The sequence below is a fragment of the Ostrinia furnacalis genome, unplaced genomic scaffold (assembly GCF_004193835.3).
Source record: "Ostrinia furnacalis isolate ACB-3 unplaced genomic scaffold, ASM419383v2 OfSCF2378, whole genome shotgun sequence".
Lineage (NCBI taxonomy): Eukaryota > Metazoa > Arthropoda > Insecta > Lepidoptera > Crambidae > Ostrinia > Ostrinia furnacalis.
In genome coordinates, this window is record NW_021132617.1 from 1,271,885 (window position 1) to 1,295,538 (window position 23,654).

Sequence of the window (23,654 nt, forward strand, 5' to 3'; positions counted from 1 at the left end):
GAGTGATAAACGAAACAATATAGGCCTTTAACAAAAAGTTCAACGCGCGTTAGACACTAGTTCCAATTGACATTTAGTATGGAAATGACCTTTTATACAAGCGTTCAACGTGTGTTTAACATTTATCTAACAAGGTTCAATAATTTTTGCTTTGTCGACTGCAACTTTCATTACCTTTGTTTTCATCCCCCTTTTCTTTCTACAGATTTATTTTTGCCACAAAAAACCGCTTATGTCCTAATGGAGCTAATAAATAATTAAAATTGGGTCAGCGGTTTAGGCATGAAAATGTAACAGATGACTGACATACCCACAGGAAAGCTGACGTGTAGACAATTAGTTACCTAATGACTCGTATTAAATTACCTATTGATGATATGGATTTACGTTCGGCATTGAATCATATTCATTAGGTACAATCTGAGTAACACATTTGTTAAAGTTTATGGCGTTTGACCATAAACAAAAGACGTTGTAACCTATGAATTTTTGTCTCTTTTTATGCGTAACAAGGCAGGTATTTGACCGCAATCGCACTTGATGTTAAGTGAGATGCAGTCCAGCAGGCCTAAGATGCGCGCCGTGATAACTTTTATCGACGTCAAAATGTATGGGCAAAATCGATAAAATGGAGTGATAACCGCTTATTGCGGCTCGCATCTTAGGCCTACTGGATGGTACAAATCTGCCCTGTATGTGCCACTCTCGCCTTGAAAAGGTTTGGATTAGAGTGTGTGTCTGTCTATCTTTGCCATTTAAAATTACCGTATTGACTTTTTACCTACCCGTAGTCGGCTGACCTACTTGGCATACGATCCAGCGAGGTGAACCCTAAATCTTGTATTTGGGTCACACAATTATCTAGCCGACTGTATGCCAACAAACCGAAGATTTAACTCTAGTTGGTAAGCACTTTGTGAAATATGGCTTCTACTTTATATGTTTAGTAACTGCATACTAATTAACTAAGGCTGAGTTGCACCACCTTATTTTAACCGTAACAATAACACTAACTGCTGTTTTTTGTGTGGAGTTTGACAGATTTTTGACGGTTGTCAAAGTTAAAGTAAGATGGTGCAACCGTATCCGTAGGTTATTTTATTAGAGTCATAAACATTGTACGAACGACGGCACATCTTACATGCCTAGCTATCGTAATAACCGGCATCTTTCAAAATGTACGCTCACCAGTTGGCGCCACTGTAGAGTAAGGTCCTGTCACTTGCTAGTCGCGAAGACAGTGGCGCCAACTTGTGAGCGCTAAAGTGGTAGGAGGACTATCGCATTTGCACTCATCAAGATGGCGCCACTGTAGAGTAAGGTCCTGTCAATCGCCAGTGGTGCCAACTGTTAAATATAAAAACGATAGCCCTCATTGAACGATAACCTCCTCCTTTTGTTGAATTCGGTTAAAGTAGTATGATTCTACTATACTTCGCAAGATTTAGGTCCTATTGGTCCTGTTTAGTCATGAATCACTTAAAGCTATCCATTTATCATGATTTTGACTTCTGTTATTAAAACCCACACGATAGAAAGAAGCAGAACAAAAATATCTGACGAGTTATAAGCCCACCAGTCCTATATAATCGATTACCGAGGGTTGAAGCAATTCCAATGATAGCTGTGAAAATAGATTCCAAAGAAGCGATAACAGTTTCAAGGCTAATCCAGCCATTTATCATTCCGAAACACCAACAGTAAGTCTGAATAACCCTAGTCTTATTCCAATAGAAAACATCCCGTTTTGTAAAGGTTACTCTAAATTAAGATGGATACTCATACCCAGACGTTCTCCGAGGACCGTAACGTAAAACATTTTCTTTTCTCAACATTATTTGTACCTGGGGATAATGTAAACATTGCTTTATGAATACGTAAATACTTCATTCAAAGGTCACTGCGAAATTGATATTTATTTTATCAGCTAGATGATAGGCATCCCTATGTAAACTCTCCAGAGTCCTAAAGTTAATTTAAGAAAGGTACATCTACGAAACTAAAAATAGATCACAACGAATTATTTTTTTTAAATTAGCCACAAAAGGTATTATTAAGGAATTATAACAGCTCGGAGCATGCAGAGTCAAAAATTTTCAGCATGTATTTTTAAAAAGACAGATTAATTATAAACAGCAGTAAAAAAGCATTTAGGTATACTATTAATTGTTTAGATGTTAAAACTAATGTCTCGGTAGATAAGTATGTAGTTAGAACCAATCATAATATTATTTAACTACAGGCAATAGACATTTTCATAAGAATACATAGTATCTTCATTTATTTTTATTATTAACAGAGCAAGCTCACTAATAAAATACTTTTTATGTTAAAAAAATACCGTATCATCAAAATGTCAAATCAGTACAAACAATTGACAACAACGTTTTTAAAATTCGAAAAAACACGGTTGAAAACAAAACAAGATCGCTAATGAACGATTCTCTTTTGCCTTTTTGTTGCGTATAGAAAATGTCAAATGCTTATTAAAAAGAAATCGGACATCTTTGATAATTAAAAGCTTAATATGTGATCGAAGTAAGGTTCGTAATTGGGATTGAATTTCATGAAAATCTATACTAATATTACAAAACTGAAGAGTTTGTTTGCTGAACGCGCTATTCCCAGGCACTACCTACTGGTTCGATTTGAAAAAATATTTTTGTGTTGGATGGATAGCCCATCAAATCAAATCAAATCATTTATTTGCATTAAATTTATCGAGAAAGGTTATTATAACATCACCTTCCAGTCAATAGGGCCGGAGCAGTAAGAAAAATGTTCCAAAAACAAGAAATCAGCTAGTTTACTTAAATAAAAATTTATTTTCTCCACAACTGATATCGTCCCCAACAAAGTTGCAAGAACTTATTAGAAATTGTTGGCGCATTTCTCTAACCAGTAACACTGGATCTGCTCATTTCCTGCAAAAGACATAGAAAGCGTGGATACTTCGCAACGATCGGGGTATCTTGGCTATGTTGATTAGCGAGATTGATTAACGAAATGTCTTAATTAGTCTTCGACACAGATCACAGAAACTAAAGGGAGATGTGACAAGGGAGCGGGCCCGGGGCCGCAGCAATATGCCCAAAAACAGAACACATTGCTTGGGACAGCAATGATGACTGCAGCGACGTCATAATGTAAACAGTTTACATTGATTGCGTAGTACCTACTAAAGATTATTCGAACGTTGAGTACTAATACCGCAGTGGATAATGAGCACATATTTTGATTACTTTGTGTGTGTGAATTTCTAATGCGACACTGAGTTTCAAACTCAGCGCATTAGTTGGCATATCTCTATATCTCTATGGTCTTCGTAAGGACGGGGCATAAGATTTTGTTTCTTTTGCAAGGAATATTACATAATATTATTATAGTCGTTACTTTTGCTAATTAGTACTAATAGTTTGAAATGTAATAAGGTAGTGTTTAGTTGATTAGTGTAATCAAGTCACGTAACAATTTAAAAGTGGCATTTTAAAGCTTCTTATTCAAAACTGACGTGTCGTAGGTATAGAAATTATAAAAAGAAATTATGTAAACAGTTTTTTAACTGTCTTATTAAACGATGCGGTTGTTAGATGTCTAATAAGTTTTTGATAAGTGCCAAGACCTAATATTTCAGTTTAGGACAGCTTGTATAGTAAATTTTTAGTCAAATATAAACGCTAGGCTATGCCGGCTGTGTGCTAGAAGCTTAAGCACCAAGTCTGTAAGTTATTCTGCCTACATTAAAGTAAAAGCTATAATCCGGGAGGCTTATCAGTACTAGTTCCAATTTCCTGGCGCGGATGTCCGCCATCTTTGAAAATGAAACTTTTAATCAGTTGAAAACGTCTCGCCAAGAAATAGCTCTACATAATTTTAATGAAATGAAATTATGGATATTAAGACAGTAATTACTTCGTAGGAATTGAATTAAGCAAATATTGTTGTTGAGTTAGCTCACTCTGAGTTACAAATTAGGAAAGCAGAATAATTTACGCTAGGTATACATTTGATCTTGTAAAGAAATAAACAAAAGAAAAATTGATGCTGTAAATTTATATATCATTTGCTACTGTTTAATCCGCCGGAATCACGCAATCATTAACAAACCGACAGACAATCGTACTAAAAACCCATCAATGAACAATACCACTTTCATACAATTATGCGGTACAGATTATTAGTTTCGCTTGGTTTGAAAGCGATCGCGCGGGAAAGTGTGGAAAAATTACTCCGCCGAGGTTGCGCTCTGCGAACTTTGCGCGGGAAAGGTCGCGGTGTTGTCTGTGGAAAATGTCATTTCGGGCGCGATAATCTGTGGTAAATTAATTTTTGACAGATTAAAAACTTTAGAGACTAGCTTAAAAGGGCTTGCACCCAGAGCCGTAAAACACTATACCAAAAAAAAAGACAGAATAAAAAAAATATAGGCATTAACTATTGGGTGCTTTACGATTAATAAGTTATATTCATAAACTATTTTTATTGTACTTACTGTTGTTTGAAAGTGAATAAATTATGCAAACATCTAAAGGGCTTTTTTTTCTTTGAATATTTGACGATTTGTAAGCTCTAAGTTGTGGCGTCACTATTTCATTAGATCAATTGATTAACTTATTTATTGATTTCAAAGCCACTAAATCGAATCTTACAGCAAATTGAAAACTAATTGGGTTCTTGCAGCTAAAATGAAGAGTTTTTTAAAAGATGTTGTTTCTTGAAATTATTTAAGTACCTATCGTATTCAGTAAGTAGTAATGATTTATTTATGACACCGGGGAACTTTAAATTAAAGAGATGAAGCTATTATTCTAAAAGTTAATTAAACATCAGTCGTGTCATAATATTGATAAGCAAGTTCAAGCTTCATTGGACGAGCATGAAATTTCGAAGTTAATCAACTTTAATTTCTGAGCGCACGCTTCACGGCGATAAAAAAGTTGTACTAATATTATCGATTTAGTCGATCGCTCGATCAATCGAGCGTACGGATCTACTCGAATTAATTTAAATCCGTAACAAGACACTGTTAATTCAAATTTGGAAACTTGTGAAGATTAGTTATTCTAAATTTAACGGTAACACGGTTTGTTGATAAATAAATACGTTATGTAATGTCAATTTGTTTTTCATCCGTCACGCTCTGGTTATGGTTTTCAATTGTTTTAGAATAAAGCCGGGTTTGCGTTGCGGCATACGGTCCAACCGCGAGTAACTCAAAGGTGACTGACTGACTGACTGACTGACATAGTGATCTATCAACGCACAGCCCAAACCACTGGACGGATCGGGCTGAAATTTGGCATGCAAGTAGATGTTATGACTTAAGCATCCGCTAAGAAAGGATTTTACGAATCTCCACCCTACATAAAACGGGATCCACGTGTACGAAGTCGTGGGTGGCCGATAGTTTTCTATACGATCTGGGTTGAACATTGGATCAATATTAGGCTCTGACACCTTATAAGTACTGTTCAGACGATATTGGACGTTCAGTTGAAATCGTTCCAAGAAAGCAAGGAACTCCGAGCTTCCCGATTGAGTTTATAAAGGCGGAATTTTACGCAAGCAATGTCTCTGGGGACTAAGAAACTCGCTTTTGGGTCTGGTTATTCGATTTATAACAGACGAAATTCTCTCCCGTTTTATAGACGATACATAACTATAAATGTTATGAATGTTGAATTTCAATATTTAGATCAAACACTTATCTAGATATTATAATGAAGAGTTTAATTTTAATAAATAGATATATTTTATTCTTCATAGTTAAGTTAAAACAAGGTGAAGAAACTCATTTCGTATTAGGGACTATAAATTGGCATTATTGACTATTATATTGGATGATTCTATTATCTTTAGCTAATTTTTATGTCTAGTACATCTACTAGTATCTTAACGTGTAAATTCATGAATGAAAATACATATGTAAAGAAATTTACATTTATGCCACAATCAATAAATACTGATGTGAGACCAAAGCTCGTACTATGGCGTTAGTTACAACTAGTAGTAAGTAGGTATGAATGGCCATGTAACTGGTCTATGACTCACGGTTAGTGTCCTTCGCGAAACATATCCGTTGTTTATTGTTAATTAAACCGGTTACAAGGAGCAAGTGACCCAGTTTGACTGAACTAGTGCGATAACTAACCATATAATCATGGTCTATAGTGAAGCTGAAGCAAGTTTAATTAAGATATTAGCTACGCTATTGAAAGGGCTTCCCTCAGGATTACTCAGTGCTATAGAATTTGAAAAAACCAATGAAGTGGATAGTACAAAGACACGCTGAGACTAGAAAAAAGGCTTCATTGAAAGACCTTTAAGTAATTAGGACTTAATGTAGAGCAGACTGATGTACTTTTCAGGCATATTGCTTATCAGTAAGCTACTAACGAATTCTAATCGTTTCTTCGTTTCGTTTCAGCCAAATGACGTCCACTGCTGGACAAAGGCCTCCCCCAAGGTTTTCCACAATGAACGGTCCTGCGCTGCCCGCATCCAGGCTCTTCCCGCGACCTTTACCAGATCGTCGGTCCACCTAGTAGGAGGCCTGCCCACGCTACGTCTTCCAGCCCGTGGTCGCAACTCGAGAACTTTCCTGCCCCAACGGCCATCGTCTCTACAATCATCATCATGCAATCGTTTCTTAAACTACGAATATAGACTTTTCTTCCATACATGAAAGAGAAAGTACGCGCATTTACCGATTTGGTATCGGCCGATTCCTCATACAAATTTTAAAACAAACTATCGGCCGACTTAAAATCTGTAATCTGCGGGATCATTAATTTGCTAAAAAACAAAAGTCCAAATTCGAAAGTCGAATTGCTAAACTATTTCCAAGGATGAACCGAACATAAAGTATGCCTTTGCCACATTTTGAGTTAAAAAGAAAAAAAAGAGCTCCTAAACCTAATGAAACATGCATGACATTTTTCATTTCGTCACAAGACCCTTGTCTCTTGGCTACTTACGTGTGGCACGGTGCCAAGTGCAAAAAACGCTTTGAGGCATTCTTTGTGAGAATGCGAGCCGTAATGCCGACAACACTGGGAAATTTCTTGGCGAATATTAATTTGAGAGCTTGTTTACGTATGTCTTTGTTGAAGCTGTGGAGCTACTAATGCAAAATGGCGTTTCAAAATGGCAATGGCAAAATTAGTTAAAAAGTACAGGAAATAGTGCATTCATCCTTTATCTAATTTAATTAATTTGTTTCTCCTAACGTAGTAACCTACCTCAAAATTTAGATATAAACAAAGCACATTGAAATTTACAATTTCATGCAGCTAATTACGTGGTACAGGATGACGCAGAATGTAGAGTTTATAAAATCCGCAATAACCTGCAATAAATTAACTAAACTACGTTTTGTTTCTTTCCATGACGGGAAAACCAGCATTTGAGAGGTAGAGACAAAACATTAATTAACTGCAACTGTGCTGTATTATGGTGTTTTTAACAATGAAGGGGTCAATTACAATGTTTTTATCACATAGACTAATTATCAAGAAGATTTTCCGCGAAAAGTTTGACAGATTTTTCCAGATCTAAATCGACAAAATCACAGTTCTTTTTTCCATTTGTGCCTCACGTTCACCTGTTTACATTATCATTCTATGACTAGTCCATCAAAAATTCGTCTGTCCCACTGACTGAGTTTGGTCCGGAGTGACACACTCCCAAAAGTTCCGGACTCGGCGCACGGTCTTGCATCTTAATGGGAACTGTCTTCACGTTGATATGTTTTGAAGGTATGGTGAGATCGAGTTGTAATTGTGGTTAAAATCTCTACAAAAACTCAAGTCTTTCCATCAATAATACGATTGGTTTAAGTTTTTTCCATCAGTTAGTTTCCGAGAAGATTTCAAGACGGTAAACAAGTAGATTTATAAGGTTTCCTTTTTTCAGAATTAATGTGCAGTCCTTAAAATCTTTAAAAGCTTTGATTCATTATTAGTAGTAAAATTTTTTTTTTTTTTTTTTTTTTTATCCACAACGAGGAAGCTCTTGGCCTGTATCTCACATGTATGTATGTAGTGATTTTTTTAAGTCTATTTACAGAAATAAATGAGTTTTATGAGTTTTTTAATACATTACTTTGAGAGCTTTTGAATTGAAATAAATACATTTCAGAATTAACTTAGTAGTTGCACTTACAGGTTGCAGTACCTAAGTAGAAACTTATTTATTTAACTTGCTGTTCTAATATTTATTGGGCCGTTTGTTTGTTCATTAGTACAAATTACTTAACTGACAGGTTACGGGTAGCGGGTTTACATTTCAGTCATGCCTCATACTTCAATCATACCTATTCAGGGGTCAAAAACGAACCCTGAGAAATCCAACGCGTGATAATAACTTGCTGTTTTGATAAACAGAATCTACGTCATTGGCCGCTAATAATATCATAAAGAAAGAGCAAAGACATTGCATGTACAGTCGCCATCATCAGACTACATTTGCAAAATCGCTCCTATCAAAGCATTTTTAAGATGCTGCAGAGTTTTCGTTGACGTGTCGTCTGTACGCATACGATTTATCACTTTTGGTATAACGCCAAGAAAAGTGCCTCGTGATTGACATCCTAAGCCCGAATATACAAGGATCTTTAGAAATTTAATGGAAAGCAGTCGTGGGCCGTGCATACATCCAGGAAATGTGAGGGTAGAGCACGAAAAGTGAGAGTACCACGGATATCCGTCTCGTGGATTGTGAAAGATTTCGCGCGTGACGCAATAATCTTGAAGGTATTTGAATATTTAAATTTCGAATCGTGCAGATAATTTTTAATTTGTTAATAGGTATAAGTAACTTCCGTTTACAGATTTAAAATCTCTACTTTGAGCATTGTCTGCCTGGTCTAATAAATAACGCCCGTTTTCACAAACGATGCTTGCTTAACTGAAGCAGCAAATCGAACGCACAGCGTTGAATAGAGCTCTGTGATTGGTTCATTTGTCACCCTGTGTCTCCACGCGCACTGTGAGACCTCATAGTAATGTTTGTTAATACGGGCAAAGCATTGTTAGCCTGGTCTAATAACACTAGCCAAGAGCCAATTGAGACTGTGGATTCGAGTCCTATTGGACGCAAATTTTTATGAGTTGAAATTAAGCCTTTACCTATTTATCATCAGAAGCACAAACACACGTTACCTACTTATCATAAAACAAACACAATATTATATTTCAGCTCGTAAAAGAAAGGGAAAGGATAATTTGATTACTTAATTGATCCATTATCTAATGTGTTAATAGTTAAATGTGCAATAAAATTATGCAACTTAACAAAACCAGCTTATCTTAGGCTGAGTTGCACCACCTAACTTTGGCCGAAACTTTGACGATAACCGGTGTTTTTTGCATGGAGTTTGACAGATTTTTGTCGTTTGTCAAAGTTAAAGTAAGATGGCGCAACCCTGCCTTAAACTGTTTCAATTACAACCACAACCGATCAAAAGGTTATCAGCAAGCCAGTTTTATTATAGCTTTCCGCTTCCGACTAAATCTAAACGATCTACATTTCTTTACAATTGTCGCCTCGCCATATTGCATCCGGCTTTCGTAGCTTGTTGTTCTTATCATTTGTATCTCGTTATTATTACAATAGCACTGCATAGAGTCGGCTTGTCAAAGAAAGACTTACGCCCGTATTCACAAACATTACTATGAGGGCTCACAGTGCGCGTGGATGCACAGGGTGACACACGTACCAATCAGAGAGCTCTAATCAACGCTGTGCGTTCGATTTGCTGCTTCACTTAAGCAAGCATCGTTTGTAAATACAGGCGTAAAGCTGAGTTGCACTACCTAACTTTAACGATAACCGTTGTTTTTTTATGGATTTTGACAGATTTTTAACGTTTGTCAAAGTTAAAATAAGATGGTGAAACCAAGCCAAACAGTTAGCCAAACAATTAAAAGTCAATTAGTACCTAAGGTTTAAAGGTAAACCAGTAATAAAAATGCGGCAGCTTCGGCCTTGTGGATTACCATCTATCACAGAATGTTTCATTCACATTATAGGGCCATACATAAAGGAGAATGAGGAAATATTATTATTACTTTCCGCATTATATGATACATATTCAGTGCCTACTTGAAATTGCCATTTGTATGGAGATTTTGTACGGAGCATGATTTCAGTAATTCAATATTAAGGAATGTTTGTAAGAAAACACGTTTAGAAAAAAAAGTTCAAGGATTTTAGCAATTATATTAGTTAAATTATCAAAAATAACCAAAAATACTTTCAAACAAACAAATCTGTGAAAAAAATGACCGGCAAATGTGTCTATTTTCGGCAATGTCATAAACTCGAAAGATATGTCCGTAAAATGTGCTTCACGTTACCGCAATAAAATAAAGAAACTATTTATAACTATCTTTTAAAAATGTTGACTATTGTTACGCTATCACGTAGGTCAGTACCGCTACACTACATTCTGTTCGCTCACAGTTCACCGATTGGCGGCCATGATGCACTTTTTGCCGCCAAAGTGAGTGGTCATTGACTTTTGGTGTGATAACGTCGCATCGAGGACAAATTAGAACGGGTTGACTCAATAACCCTAACCGATATTGGTGGGGTTAGACCGAACGGTTGTGTTGTAATCTGAAAGTTAATATTTGAAATTTTTCAGAAAATCTGTACCAGTACAAACATTTTGACAGATAGTACCTTCCACTGTAGTACTAGTACAATAATTAAACAGTTGTTCAACTAAGGATATCCACAATGAACGGTCCCACGCTGCCCGCGTCCAGGCGTTTCCCGCAACCTTCACGGCTGCCTGTCCATCTAGCTAGTGAGATCTGGCATCTAGTCTGCCTAGAAGTATTATGTTATAATAATTTTTTTTTTTTGACAATTTCACACAGCGCCAGCTAGCCCCAAAGTAAGCAACTCAATGCTTGTGTTATGGGTGCTAGCTTAACGGATATACTACTTATATACTTTTTTTTTAATTAAATACATACATATAATACATATTTACACCCAGACCCGTCACAGAAATTAAAATTCATCATTTCAATTTCTGCCCGGCCGGGAATCGAACCCGGGACCTCTCGGCATAGTAGTCCGTTCTGAACCACTACACCAAACGGCCGACAAACATATACTCAATAAATAAATAATACATTCCTTTATTGAAGTTACAAGTTTTATCATTACAGGGTTTGGTACAACTTCTTTTAAGTTTATAAAAACCTGTATTAGAAGTGTACCCTCTTCTCTGTTGTAATAATTACATAAAAAACTTGTACATAACCAAAGAAATCACTTAATAATACTAACTTAAGTAATAGTAACTTATTAACCATCAAGATAAGCAGCCAGTGTGTGACCGGAACATGATCGTTTCTAAAGAATTAAAATATGTATTTTTGTCCTCATGTGAAATTGTAAACTCAGGCACGTGGTTCGAACTAAACCAATGATATGCAGTCCTAAATATATCATTTATATCAATCCCGCGAATTTTCTCAGGTAACCAACCGAACCTTAGCTACCGAATGTAGGCCTAGTTAATCTTTGGGTCGTGATCTGAATTTACATCGAGCATTACACACTTTCTAGAGCGTGCTGCGAATTACTTAGACTCAACATTACGTATTCAATGCACTCCGATTGTTCTAGTTTGCTTGTTTTATTGAAACGAAGTAATCTAATTTTGTGGGTACTTGAAAAGTGTATTTACATTGTTACGAAGCGTGTGTGTGACGTGAAACTTTTGTATCTTTAACCACCTTAAGGTTACTTACTAATATTATAAAGCTGGACCGACGACCTCATAAAGGTAGCAGGAAGGCGTTCGATGCAGGCTGCTACCACTGGCCATTATGGATAACTATGTCTAGTAGTGGACGTTCTATGGCTGAAATGACGATGATGATAATTAAGTTAAATTCAGAGTTCTGAAGAGTTTGTTTGTTTGGTTGAACGCGCTAATCTCAGGAACTACTGGTCCGATAACACAAAATAGTTTTGTATTGTATAGTCCGTTTTCGAGGAATGCTATTAGCTTTACAACATGACGCTACGATCTATAGTAGCAAAGGTTAAATGAGAAATGTTGCAAAAACGGGAAAAACGCTACGATCAATAGGAAGAGCATCAATGAAAAATGTTGCGAAAACGGGAAAAAATATTCAAACTATTTTCGGGCGTACAAAGTCGGGGGCACAGCTAATGAGACACAAGCCTTATGAAGTTACAAATACAAACTAATGTTTATCTGCTACTTAGTACGAGTACTATACTAAGAGTACTATTCGTACCTAGTTCTGTTTAGTTTGGGCCTAGATAAATATTTAATGTGACAGCCAGCTAGCTGAAATGGTGTTTTATTTATTTAACGTAGACTAACTTCTGAAAATGCTGGAGTTGCTAATTTTGTCTCTTCTTGTACAATAATTTAAGTAAGTATTTAGTGATAAGTACTGATAATGGAAAACATTTGCGAAGAACTGATTTTTTTTTGTTTTAGAACCTGTTTGTAGTTATAATATCGCTGTATTAGTATGGTTGATCTAATAAAATTAGAGTTTTTACACACATATGAACAAAGATGTTACTTACTCTCATTGAAATAGACTTTTATCTAATGAGTCTTTCACTTTATAATTAAAAACGTAAGTTTATCAACACGACTATCTTTTATACGAACCCGAAACAAGTTAGACAATGTTTGAACTTTGATAGTTGCCCTCATAACTTATTTATCTGACTGATAACGCGTGCCTGATAAAGTATCTACTAGTTTTCAGGCTTCTGTATTAAATTATGTATAAGTTTTGCCCCCAAATTATTTTTCAGTCAACAAAACCCTCTCATTTACCGAATGTTCAGTTAGTTTTTGGGTCATATATTTAGACTATAATTCCATAAACTATTTATCTTTTCAATCCATTGACTCAACATGTCCCTTTCTCTTTGTTAATACAATCACACTTTCTAGAATTAAAAAAGTATAGATATTTCATAGATAATAATTATAGTGATCTCTCAAATGGAACGAAATAAATGAAGAAATTCTGTAGTATCATCTACCTACACTTACTTAGTAATATCTAACATTTGAATAGTTACATGGAATATATTTGAAAATCTTTTTCATTTCAGTTGAGAACTTCCTTTTGTTGAAGTTCGTTAAAAAGACCTTCCCCCTTAATATTTTAATTAAGTTACATCATCATAAGAGGTCATGAAAAGTCAACTTATAAATAAAAATCTTGAATGGAGGGTGAATTTTCTTTCCTCGCTCACCCCAACTTTACTAGTATATTGATCGCCGGTCTGGTCTTTTCAAGCGGAGCTGTCAAAAGAACATCGGTCTCTTTCCGGCCGCATAGCTCGGTCCTGCTCGGCCACATGTATTTTCCGCGAGGTCGATATTAATAAAAGTTTTCACAACAATTTGGGGTGTTTTTAGTTCTGACGCTGTTTGTTTTTGAGAGGAGTCTGTGGCGGACAGTTTTCATGCGGCTTAAATACTCATGTCGCACACAATGTTTGCTCTCAACAATATGTTTTGGACCTCGCAGACTTAAGAGTACTTTAAGGCACCAACAGCTGTGTATACTTAATCAATGTATATTTTGACAATATTATTAAAACATTATCTTACTGTAGTATACCTACTAAATTAAATACAATGTAACTAAAATAATGACTTTTAAAAATTTTATTCTTTTTGTCAGATGAAACGAGGAAACGTATTTTAACTTGATAATAAAAGATTCGTCTACTNTTGATGAATAAAGATTCGTCTACTTTATTTTTATAAAATTGTGATTTATAGCTGTATTTGAAGCTCTTTCTTATTACATATTTTAAATCTAACTAATAATTTTAATTATTATTGTAACCATAAGTATCGATGTAGAAATGCAACAGCATCAACACAATCCTTAGTGGTTTCCTGAATGCTGTCAAAACAAATTTTGTCTGTAATTCTTTTTATTTGGTAAATAAATGAAATAACAATCATAATTTTTGAAACAAAAGAATTAACATTTAAAATGTTATTCATGATCTTGCCGCTCTACAAGGTATGTTGGTGATTCATAAATGAACTTGACCTTCTCATGATTAACTTGATCCGGGTTGCTATTTCGGTAAATTGAGCCAAAAGGGTCATGCACTTGTATGATCCTCATACAAATTGTATAATCGATTAACGACTGACGAAAAGTAACTGAGTCCTAACGCCACTTCTTCACAGCACCAGCCGATGTGTTGTGGAAAGGTAAGCTATATTTGAGACGTATAAAGTACCCTGAAAAAGGGCCTCCCACTAATAATAACAATAAATAACTTTAAAAAAAATAAAACCGACTTCAAATGCGTAAACACAAAAAAAAACTAAAAATTAAAAATATTGCGTATAAAAAAGTTCATCCCCAATTTTCCACCCTTGGGGGTGAAATATTTTCTTCAAATTCGCATGAAACCACCGTTTTGATAATACCTATTCAAAAAAAAAATAATCGTTCAAATTGATTTATAATCGGCGGAGATATTGCGTATAAAAAAGTTCATCCCCAATTTTCCACCCTTGGGGGTTGTTTTTTCTATTATTAAATTTAAATGGGACCACCCTTGAGGTATTACCTATACGCCGAAAAAAGATTTGTTCAAATCGGTTCATAATTGGCGGAGTTATCGCGTAACAAACATAGAAAAAAAAAAAAAATACGGGTCGAATTGAGAACCTCCTCCTTTTTTTAAGTCGGTTGAAAAAATGAATTTGACCAAGAAAAATATCCTGAAAAGAACATTATCTTATCATATAATGTAGGGGAGACTGGGTACGGTTGAAACAATTTTGCTTTTATTGTCTATAATTTTGTTGTTTAATAACCAAGTGACGATTACGATACGTGAAATTGAAATTTTAAGTTTTAGCTATGATATGGCTGTTTCATTATAGTTCCCGGGTTACTATTTTTGGAAATGTACGAAATTTAAAAAAAAAGAAATTTTGTTTCAACCGTCCCCATGCCAGGGGCGGTTGAAACAGCGATTGGGGTCTGTTGAAATACATACAAATAATACAATAATTACTAATAAAACGTGTGTTATGTATCATTAATACGAATACTAAAATTATGGTACCACATGACGACATTAATCAGTCTAAGTATTTAATATTTCTAAAACTTTAATTAGCCTTTGATAAGTAGTAAACATTTAAAAAAATAACAGAAATATGATAAAATAAATGATATTTCCAAATCTAATAAACATCTATATATATAAAAGAAAGTCGTGTTAGTTACTTCGCTTATAACTCAAGAACGGCTGAACCGATTTAGCTGAAAATTGTCAGGGAGGTAGTTTAGAGCCAGGAGAAGGACATAGGATACTTTTTATCCCGTTCGAAATTAAAAAAAAAGTCTGCTTATTTATTGCCATTAAGGCGGAACAAAGTTCGCCGGGTCAGCTATTAATAATAAAATAATATTAACATTCTGAGTAAAGTTAACGAAAATCTTTTTTTTTTTTCAAACCATACTTTTCCGTCGCTTTCCGCAGTGAATCTCCAGCTTTTACCTCCTCTTATGCTTTACCAAGTCAATTTCCTCCCTGGAAATCTTCCTTACTCAAACTCTCGGCATTTACAAAAAATAAACATTAATACATTTTCTGTTTCAACCGTACCCAAAAAAAATGTTTCAACCGTCCCCAACCTCACTTTTGGTAAAATATACTTTATAGTTTCGACACTAATAATCACACATTAAAAATAGTTACTGTCCCTTATTCTACAAGCTTCATTATAATCGCAAACGCACACTCGATACATTCACATAAAAAGAACAGGTAGTATAAGCGTTAATGTCTGAAGAAAAATACTTACTTTGGGTAGTTTAAAACAAAATAGTGTTTTATACACAACGTCAACGCGTTAGGAAGTTATTAGGCGCTAAATTCGTGTTCGGACATGTCTTCCGCTTCTTTTTCCCCTAGGACCCCTCACTCCCCGCGGAACCGTTTACGAGATATTTGCTCTGTTTCAACCGTCCTTTGTTTCAACCGTACCCAGTCTCCCCTAACCTGAATCTCTATTGTAACACCACTATTATGTAATGTGACTTGCAGTAAACAATTTGAATATTTCATTATGTAGATGGGTATAGAACTAGTGTCCTCTAGACTCAGATCTCCAATACCTAAACCTTTAAGCTATTGCGTGCCAGTATTTGTTTTGTGTTTGTGCGTACCGGAAAACGCAGCGTGGGACGTCCACCCACAAGGTGGACCGACGACATCATAAAGGTGGCAGGAAAGCGCTGGACGCAGGCCGCTACCAACCGGGTAACATGGAAAGCATTGCGGGAGGCCTATGTTCAGCAGTAGACGTCCTATGGCTGAGATGATGATGATGATGACGATGATTTGTTTTGTGCTATTGCCTTCTTAATGTGTTTAGTACACATTACTACGGTTATACAATACGACAAATGTAACTGTTTTTAAACCACTAATTAGTTATCCAACAGTTATTGGTAGATTTACAGACGATTAAAACTAAATTATGGTAATTTGCTACAGATAAGTCAGTGAGAGCTTAACAAATTAATTTATTAGTGAGCGAGTTAATGGATTATTTCGTCATCTCTTTTTAAATCCTAACAAATTCGTCTAATGTAGGTAATGTATAATCGATGGCATATTAAGGTAAATACAGCATCTACTTAGTACAACAGTCCTCTAGATATTACAGACGAATTGAGAACCTCCTTTTTATGTTGGTTAAAAGTCACACCTATTATAACTACTTAGGCTGACTTGTACGACCTTATTTTAACCGTAACAATGACATTAACCGGTGCTTTTTGTATGGAGTTTGACAAATTTTTGACGTTTGTCAAAGTCAAAGTAAGATGGTGCAACACAGCCTTAATATTGTCGGATTCCGTGGAGGGTAGTTGAACGGGAAGCATGGTCGATCTGTTTTAATGGTTTCAATTTATTATTTAATGGACTTTAGTGTACAAATTTGGTGTTATTTTGTGTTCTAAAGTGCAGTGAAGTGATAAATTATAAAAACATTGAAATACTTCGAATTTGAGCGCGCATCGAACCCGGTGGCGTCTCGAAACCTGCTTACGGACATACTTAACTCCACGGAATCCATGAAAAATCAATAGAACTGAATCACCCACGTTCTATTGATAACTATGTCAATATTTTTCACTCTACATTGGCAGAAATAACCTCCCAGAGAGGTTTGGTTGCCACAAATAAAAAAAATAATAAAAAAAAAAAACTTAATATTGTCACACGTCACACACAATGTTGAACTTGAGGTGCCATCTGTACAAAAAGTCATAACAGCACTTAATGACAAGTAAGATCCCAACTACCGCAACGACAGAAATAATTACTAACGCCATTGTAACAGTGTAGCATTAACTGTATGGTTACTTACTGTGACAATGAAAATGGAAAAGATTACATATTACATAACTGTTTTAATAATACCCAGGATAAAAAATGAATGAAATAAATATTTTTTTTTCACCTAATACAGTTTACAGTTATATTATAATTTTGTATCACATTATTTGGATGAACTAGGACTATCCTAAAAATATGTGCTCAATACGAGTTTATTATAAAGCAAGTATTGAATCCATCACACTGTCATAAAAATAATAAACATCATTTATTTCCAGAAGTTGGCTCATGAAAAATACTTTTACACGTTCCAATATATTTTTACTAACATTAATCCCATCTCTTTTTCAGGAAAATTATTTGGAATGGTGCTGAGGAGAGCAGCTTCAGCCTCGTTTTTTAAAAAAACCGGCCAAGTGCGTGTCGGACTCACGCACAAAGGGTTCCGTACCATTGATTTATGAAATTAAAACTTTATTATTTTTTTAATTTAAGTTATTTGTATAAAAGATTACGCGGTAATAGGCGGTTTACGATTTACGAGGTATTAAAAAAAAACTACTTACTAGATCTCGTTCAAAACAATTTTCGTTGGTAGTTTTTATAGTAATGTACATCATATTATTATGTTTTTTTAGGCTTTTCATNTTATTTCTATAATTGAATGTTTTCAATTTTAGAATATTAAATCATACTATATCGGTGAAACCAAAAACTTAACATTTAAAATGTGTTATTCATGAATCTTGTCGTTCTACAAGGTAGGTATTTTAGTGATTCATAAATGAACTTGACCTTCTCATGATTAACTTGATCCGGGTTGCTATTTCGGTAAATTGAGCCAAAAGGGTCATGCACTTGTATGATCCTCATACAAATTGTTTAATCGATTAACGACTAAATGTGCAAATGACATTATCTTAATGTACTTAATTTAATTAGTTGGCGCCATTATAAAGTAAGGTCCTGTTATTCGCTAGTAGTAAGTTAAGTTTCTGGGGATAGAACTAGCATCCTCTCGATCCAATACCTACTCCAATCCGTAAAGCTATTGCCCCTTTTAATGTAGGTATTTAGTTACTATAAGTACCTACTTAAGAGATTATACAATACGACAAATGACCAATTTTTGGAATGCAACTGTTTTTAAACCACTAATTAGTTATCCAACAGTTATTGGTAGATTAACAGACGATTAAAACTAAATTATGATAATTTTGTAGAGATTAGTCAGTGAGAGCTTAACAAATTAATTTAATGTAGTTAATGGATTATTTTGTCATCTCTTTTTAAATGCTAACAAATCCGTATTTTTAACTGACTTAATATGAATACTAATTTCTAATGTAGGTAATGTATATCGATGGCATATCAAGGTAAATTCTATAGACGAGCTAAGATACTTCAGAACATTAAAGCATAAACTTAAAGCTAATAATACAGCATCTACTTAGTACAACAGTCCTCTAGATATTTCCAGACGAATAAAGAACCACCTTTTTAAGGTGGTTAAAAATCACACCTAATAGTCACTACTTAAGGTTCGGCCAAACCAATGCGTGCAGCTTGCGTGCGCGATAGCGATGGCGATCCTACTCATTTGGACTGATCACCATCGCCATCGCGCACGCAGGCTGCACGCGTCGGTTTGGTCGAACCTTTAAGGCATCCCTATGTCATCACTTAGACGTGTCTCCATTCGACATACCAGCACTAACAAATAGTGAAATAGCAATTAAGTCTTTCGCGGAATTCTGTAAATATATTGTAAATACCGTTAAGGAATATAATGATACATAGTCATAAAAATTCATAAAAAAAAAATATAAAAAATATTAAAAAAAATTATAATAATTAAAAAAAAAAGATCTTGTAAATATAACCATCATCATCATTTGTAAATATTGTCTCGCATCAATATCTTTTTCAGTTTGCTCGTAGAAAATTGCGAGAAACTATCCTACTCTCTCAAAACTTAATAAAAGTAACCTAATAATAACAACATCCAATTAAAAAAAAAAACATTGATTCTGGTAGCAAAATACCAGTTAAAAAAAATGGAACTTGAGGTGCCATCTGTACAAAAAGTCATAACAGCATTTAATGACAAGTAAGATCCCAACTACCGCAACGACAGCAATAATTACTAACGCCATTGTAACAGTGTAGCATTAACTGTGTGGTTAAACTTACTGTGACAATGAAAATTAAAAAGATTACATTACTGTATCCTAGACTGCTTTAATAATACCCAGGATAAAAAATGAATGAAATATTTTTTTTTTTCATCTAATACAGTGTACAGTTATATTACAATTTTGTAGCAAATTATTTTGGTGAACTAGAGCCTAAACTAGGACAATCCTAAAAATATGTGCTTAATACGAGTTTATTATAAAGCAAGTATTGAATCCATCACACTGTCATAAAAATAATAAACATCATTTATTTCCAGAAGTTGGCTCATGAAAAATACTTTTACACGTTCCAATATATTTTTTCTAACATTAATCCCATCTCTGTTTCAGGAAAATTATTTGGGATGGTGCTGAGGAGAGCAGCTTCAGCCTCGTTTTTTAAAAAAACCGGCCAAGTGCGAGTCGGACTCACGCACAAAGGGTTCCGTACCATTGATTTATGAAATTAAAACTTTATTATTTTTTTAATTTAAGTTATTTGTATAAAAGATTTCGCGGTAATAGGCGGTTTACGATTTACGAGGTATTAAAAAAAAAACTACTTACTAGATCTCGTTCAAAACAATTTTCGTTGGTAGTTTTTATAGTAATGTACATCATATTATTATGTTTTTTTTTTATTTTTCATTTTCTTATTTCAGAAGTTAGAGGGGGGGAGCACTTTTTTCCACTTTGGAAGCGTCTGTCACGCAAACTATTCGGTTTAGAAAAAAAAAATTTTGTGTTTCAGTTCTAAGTATGGGGAGAGCCCCCAATATATTTTTTTTTATTTTTGCATCAAAATCTTAATGCGGTTCACAGAATACATCTACTTACCAAGTTTCAACAGTATAGCTCTTATAGTTTCGGAAAAAAATGTGACATACGGACGGACAGACGGACGGACAGACAGACATGACGAATCCATAAGGGTTCCGTTGTTTGCCATTTGGCTACGGAACCCTAAAAAATACAAGATTATTTTATAAAGAACCTGTAACCATGGCCAGCGTTGTAGTCCCGCTCACAAACAGGCCAGTGTTGCCTTGATATCTTATGAGAAGCTCATGACCAGCAATGGGCTAATAATGCTGAGGACTAGTGATGTCTAATTACAACTGACAAAATGTATACTGGAGGCAGATTAAGATTTTTTTATTAAGAGATGCCTCGAACTTTATTTTAATTGAAAAAAAANAAAAAAAAGTACTTCGGTGGTTACTGAAACTATGTACGACCCTCCGCTCGCCGACTGCTGATCGCTGTGTTACAGACTTTAATTTTTAGCATTAAGAGTCGCATCTCAAACCAATTTTCAGATTTAGTTTCAAATTCATATATTTATTTGCACATTTTGGGTAACAGTTACTTAATTATTTGCCGAATAGCATTCTGATATGCTAGTTCCTAGAATTAACTGCATAGTTATTTAATTGGCTTCGTCGGAAGTTGCAGTTTTGTTATCTGTAATTCGTGGAAACTCGCGGTTTGTACTTCGTTAGCTGTTACATGCTTCGAGGATGAAGTTAGGGATCTAGTATGAACTCGTAGTTCTGTTAAGAAAGTTTAATATAAGTTACCTAACTATAACCAAAGAATACCTTACCTACTTATTCCTAAATTACATTCATCTCGTAATCACAACTACTCATATGTTTCTATTTCAAATAAGCACTTCTGTTTTGTTTTTTTTTGTTTGGAAGAAATCGTTTTTTTATTTTCTTTTTTCCAAAAAAAAAATCAAAACCAAGGTGAATGTAAAATCCCAACAAGTTTGAAACCAAAATTTGCCAAAACATTATGGTTAGTTAAAATTATTCAGACATGTAAAACCTTTTATAATTGAACTCGTGCTGTTGACTGGAGGAAACTGCTATCTTATCAGCATCAGTAATATTACATGTTATTTTTTATGAAATTATAAATTGAACAATAAAACAACTGTCCATATAATAATATTAACATTTCCTAAATACTTTCTTAAAAAGTTACATATACCTACCTATGTAATCATTAATCTACTATGAAAACTTTTCCTTTCACACAGATGTAAACAAATAAATAACATTTGCGCAATACTTCAAAGTTAATTAACACGTTATTTATTAACTCAACGAACGTGTTTATCTATACTAATATTATAAATGCGAAAGTAACTCTGTCTGTCTGTCTGTCTGTCTGTCTCTCTTTCACGCCTAAACCACTGAACCGATTTTAATGAAAGGTATAGAGTTAGTTTGAGTAACGGGAAAGGACAGAATAGTTTTTATCCCGGTTTTTGAAACAGGGACGCGCGTGATTATGTTTTTCTGTGACAGACAAAATTCCACGCGGGCGAAGCCGCGGGCGAAAAGCTAGCTATAAAATATGTACGTTACATGCACGACATTTTGATTTCTTGTATTTTTTCCTTATTACCCGAGCTGATTACTTTATGAGCTATTATTATTTGATATTGTGATAAATCTATTAATAAACATAATGAATCAAAAACGGATAGGTACTAGTGATTTTAAATGCGAAAGTAACTGTCTTATATTTGCTTTAAAGTCATAACACCTAAGCAGTTGGAAAATCTTCACTGATGAACGGATTTTTGAAAAATTTTCAATCATTTCCTAATTTTCCAAGCAATAAATTTAGTAATAAATTTTCCAGGTAGTAAAATAGGGGATGAAAAGTTTGTTTGCCTAATATTACATTATATTCTGAGTTAGAGATATGAATCGATAATATGCTTTCTTTGGTAAAATATTTTTTGTAACAGATCGAAAATCAACAGAGCGTCGCACGCCGCGACATCGCTGAATAATCCAACAATATTTTTTAACAAACGAGTAGAATGTTTAACAAAAAACAAAAATACAGTTTCTAAACTTCGATCTTAAAATTCGTAATCATAATGAAATCATCGTGATTGCATTATTTATCATGCAAATCGCTAACAATGCGTTGCGACCGCGTAGCATGCACCATGCAACCTTGAGCATTTTCAAGAAAACTGGTGCGGGCTCTAGTCTTAAAATAAAAAGACCTGAAAACAAAATAGTGATGTAACCTAACATCCGTGATTCGGATATTAGTGCACGGTATTATTATAAACAACACGTTTTAACGTTTTTAAATTGCTCTCTCATTCCGTAACGATCTCACGGCTTTTTTTACCGTCACGCACCGGGTCAAGGTGAACGATGAGAAAGGCAAAAATTACGCTTTCACTAGGAATTGTTATATTTTTAATTCACGCCATCAAAATGCCATCACTGCAGTTATCGCATGCGCGGTAAGCGCGAAGTGCGAACAGCTGATCGCTTACCTTTGACTGCGAGGAGTCCGGTTGCATGTAGTAGAAGAGGAATAGCATCCATGCAGCTGCAACTAGGCAGAGGATTTTGAGATTCCGCCTCATTTTTGTTTTTTGTCACAGCACTTCGTGGAACGGAACGTTGGAACGCGTTGTTTACTATTTGAATTGTTGTGTGGTCGCGGGCGGCGCGCGGCCGCGCTCGGTGCCTGGAGCGGACTGACTGCGCGGTGCCCGATCATGCGCGTATCGGTCCTCGAACCCCGTTTGAAAATAGAACTCGCGATACTGCAGCGATGGCGCGTGCGGTGCATTGTTTGGTTGACAGGTCATGGAATTTGAATAGGGTTCACGATTTGAAATTGGAACAAAGATGGAAGTCAAGTCGGCCTCGAGTATTGCCAACATCAAAGAAGAAGAAGCTGCGACAGGTTGGGCGACAATTTGGCGTTTAATATCATTATTATGTGTCTTTTGTATTGTAAAAAGATGCAATCGATTTTGTTTGTAATATTTTCCTACATATTTCTTGGATAAAATAAATTTGTATTTTCCTGTTTGTAAGGCCTAAAATAAATATTTAGATCTAGATTCTAGAACTATGCACCGGTCCAAACCTAAATTATTTCAGAAAAATAGGCTTTGCGGTTCGCATTTTACTAATTAATTTTGTAACAGTATTTAATTTTATCCAAAACAATTAATACTAATGTTAATTCATTGTAAACTGTATAATAATTAATTGACTTGTTTGTTGT

At 34.8% G+C, this 23,654-nt stretch overlaps 1 protein-coding gene across 1 annotated transcript in view; it reads right to left on the minus strand.

Annotated features, from left to right (window-relative positions):
* The window catches only part of LOC114355280 (polypeptide N-acetylgalactosaminyltransferase 2), a 112,395-nt gene extending 89,229 nt beyond the window's left edge, over nucleotides 1–23,166 (minus strand). The window contains exon 1 of the mRNA XM_028308044.1: nucleotides 22,909–23,166. Coding sequence (XP_028163845.1) covers nucleotides 22,909–23,001 — 93 coding nt within the window. The 5' untranslated portion in view covers nucleotides 23,002–23,166. The remainder of the gene's footprint in view (nucleotides 1–22,908) is intronic.
* Nucleotides 23,167–23,654: the final 488 nt, after the last annotated feature.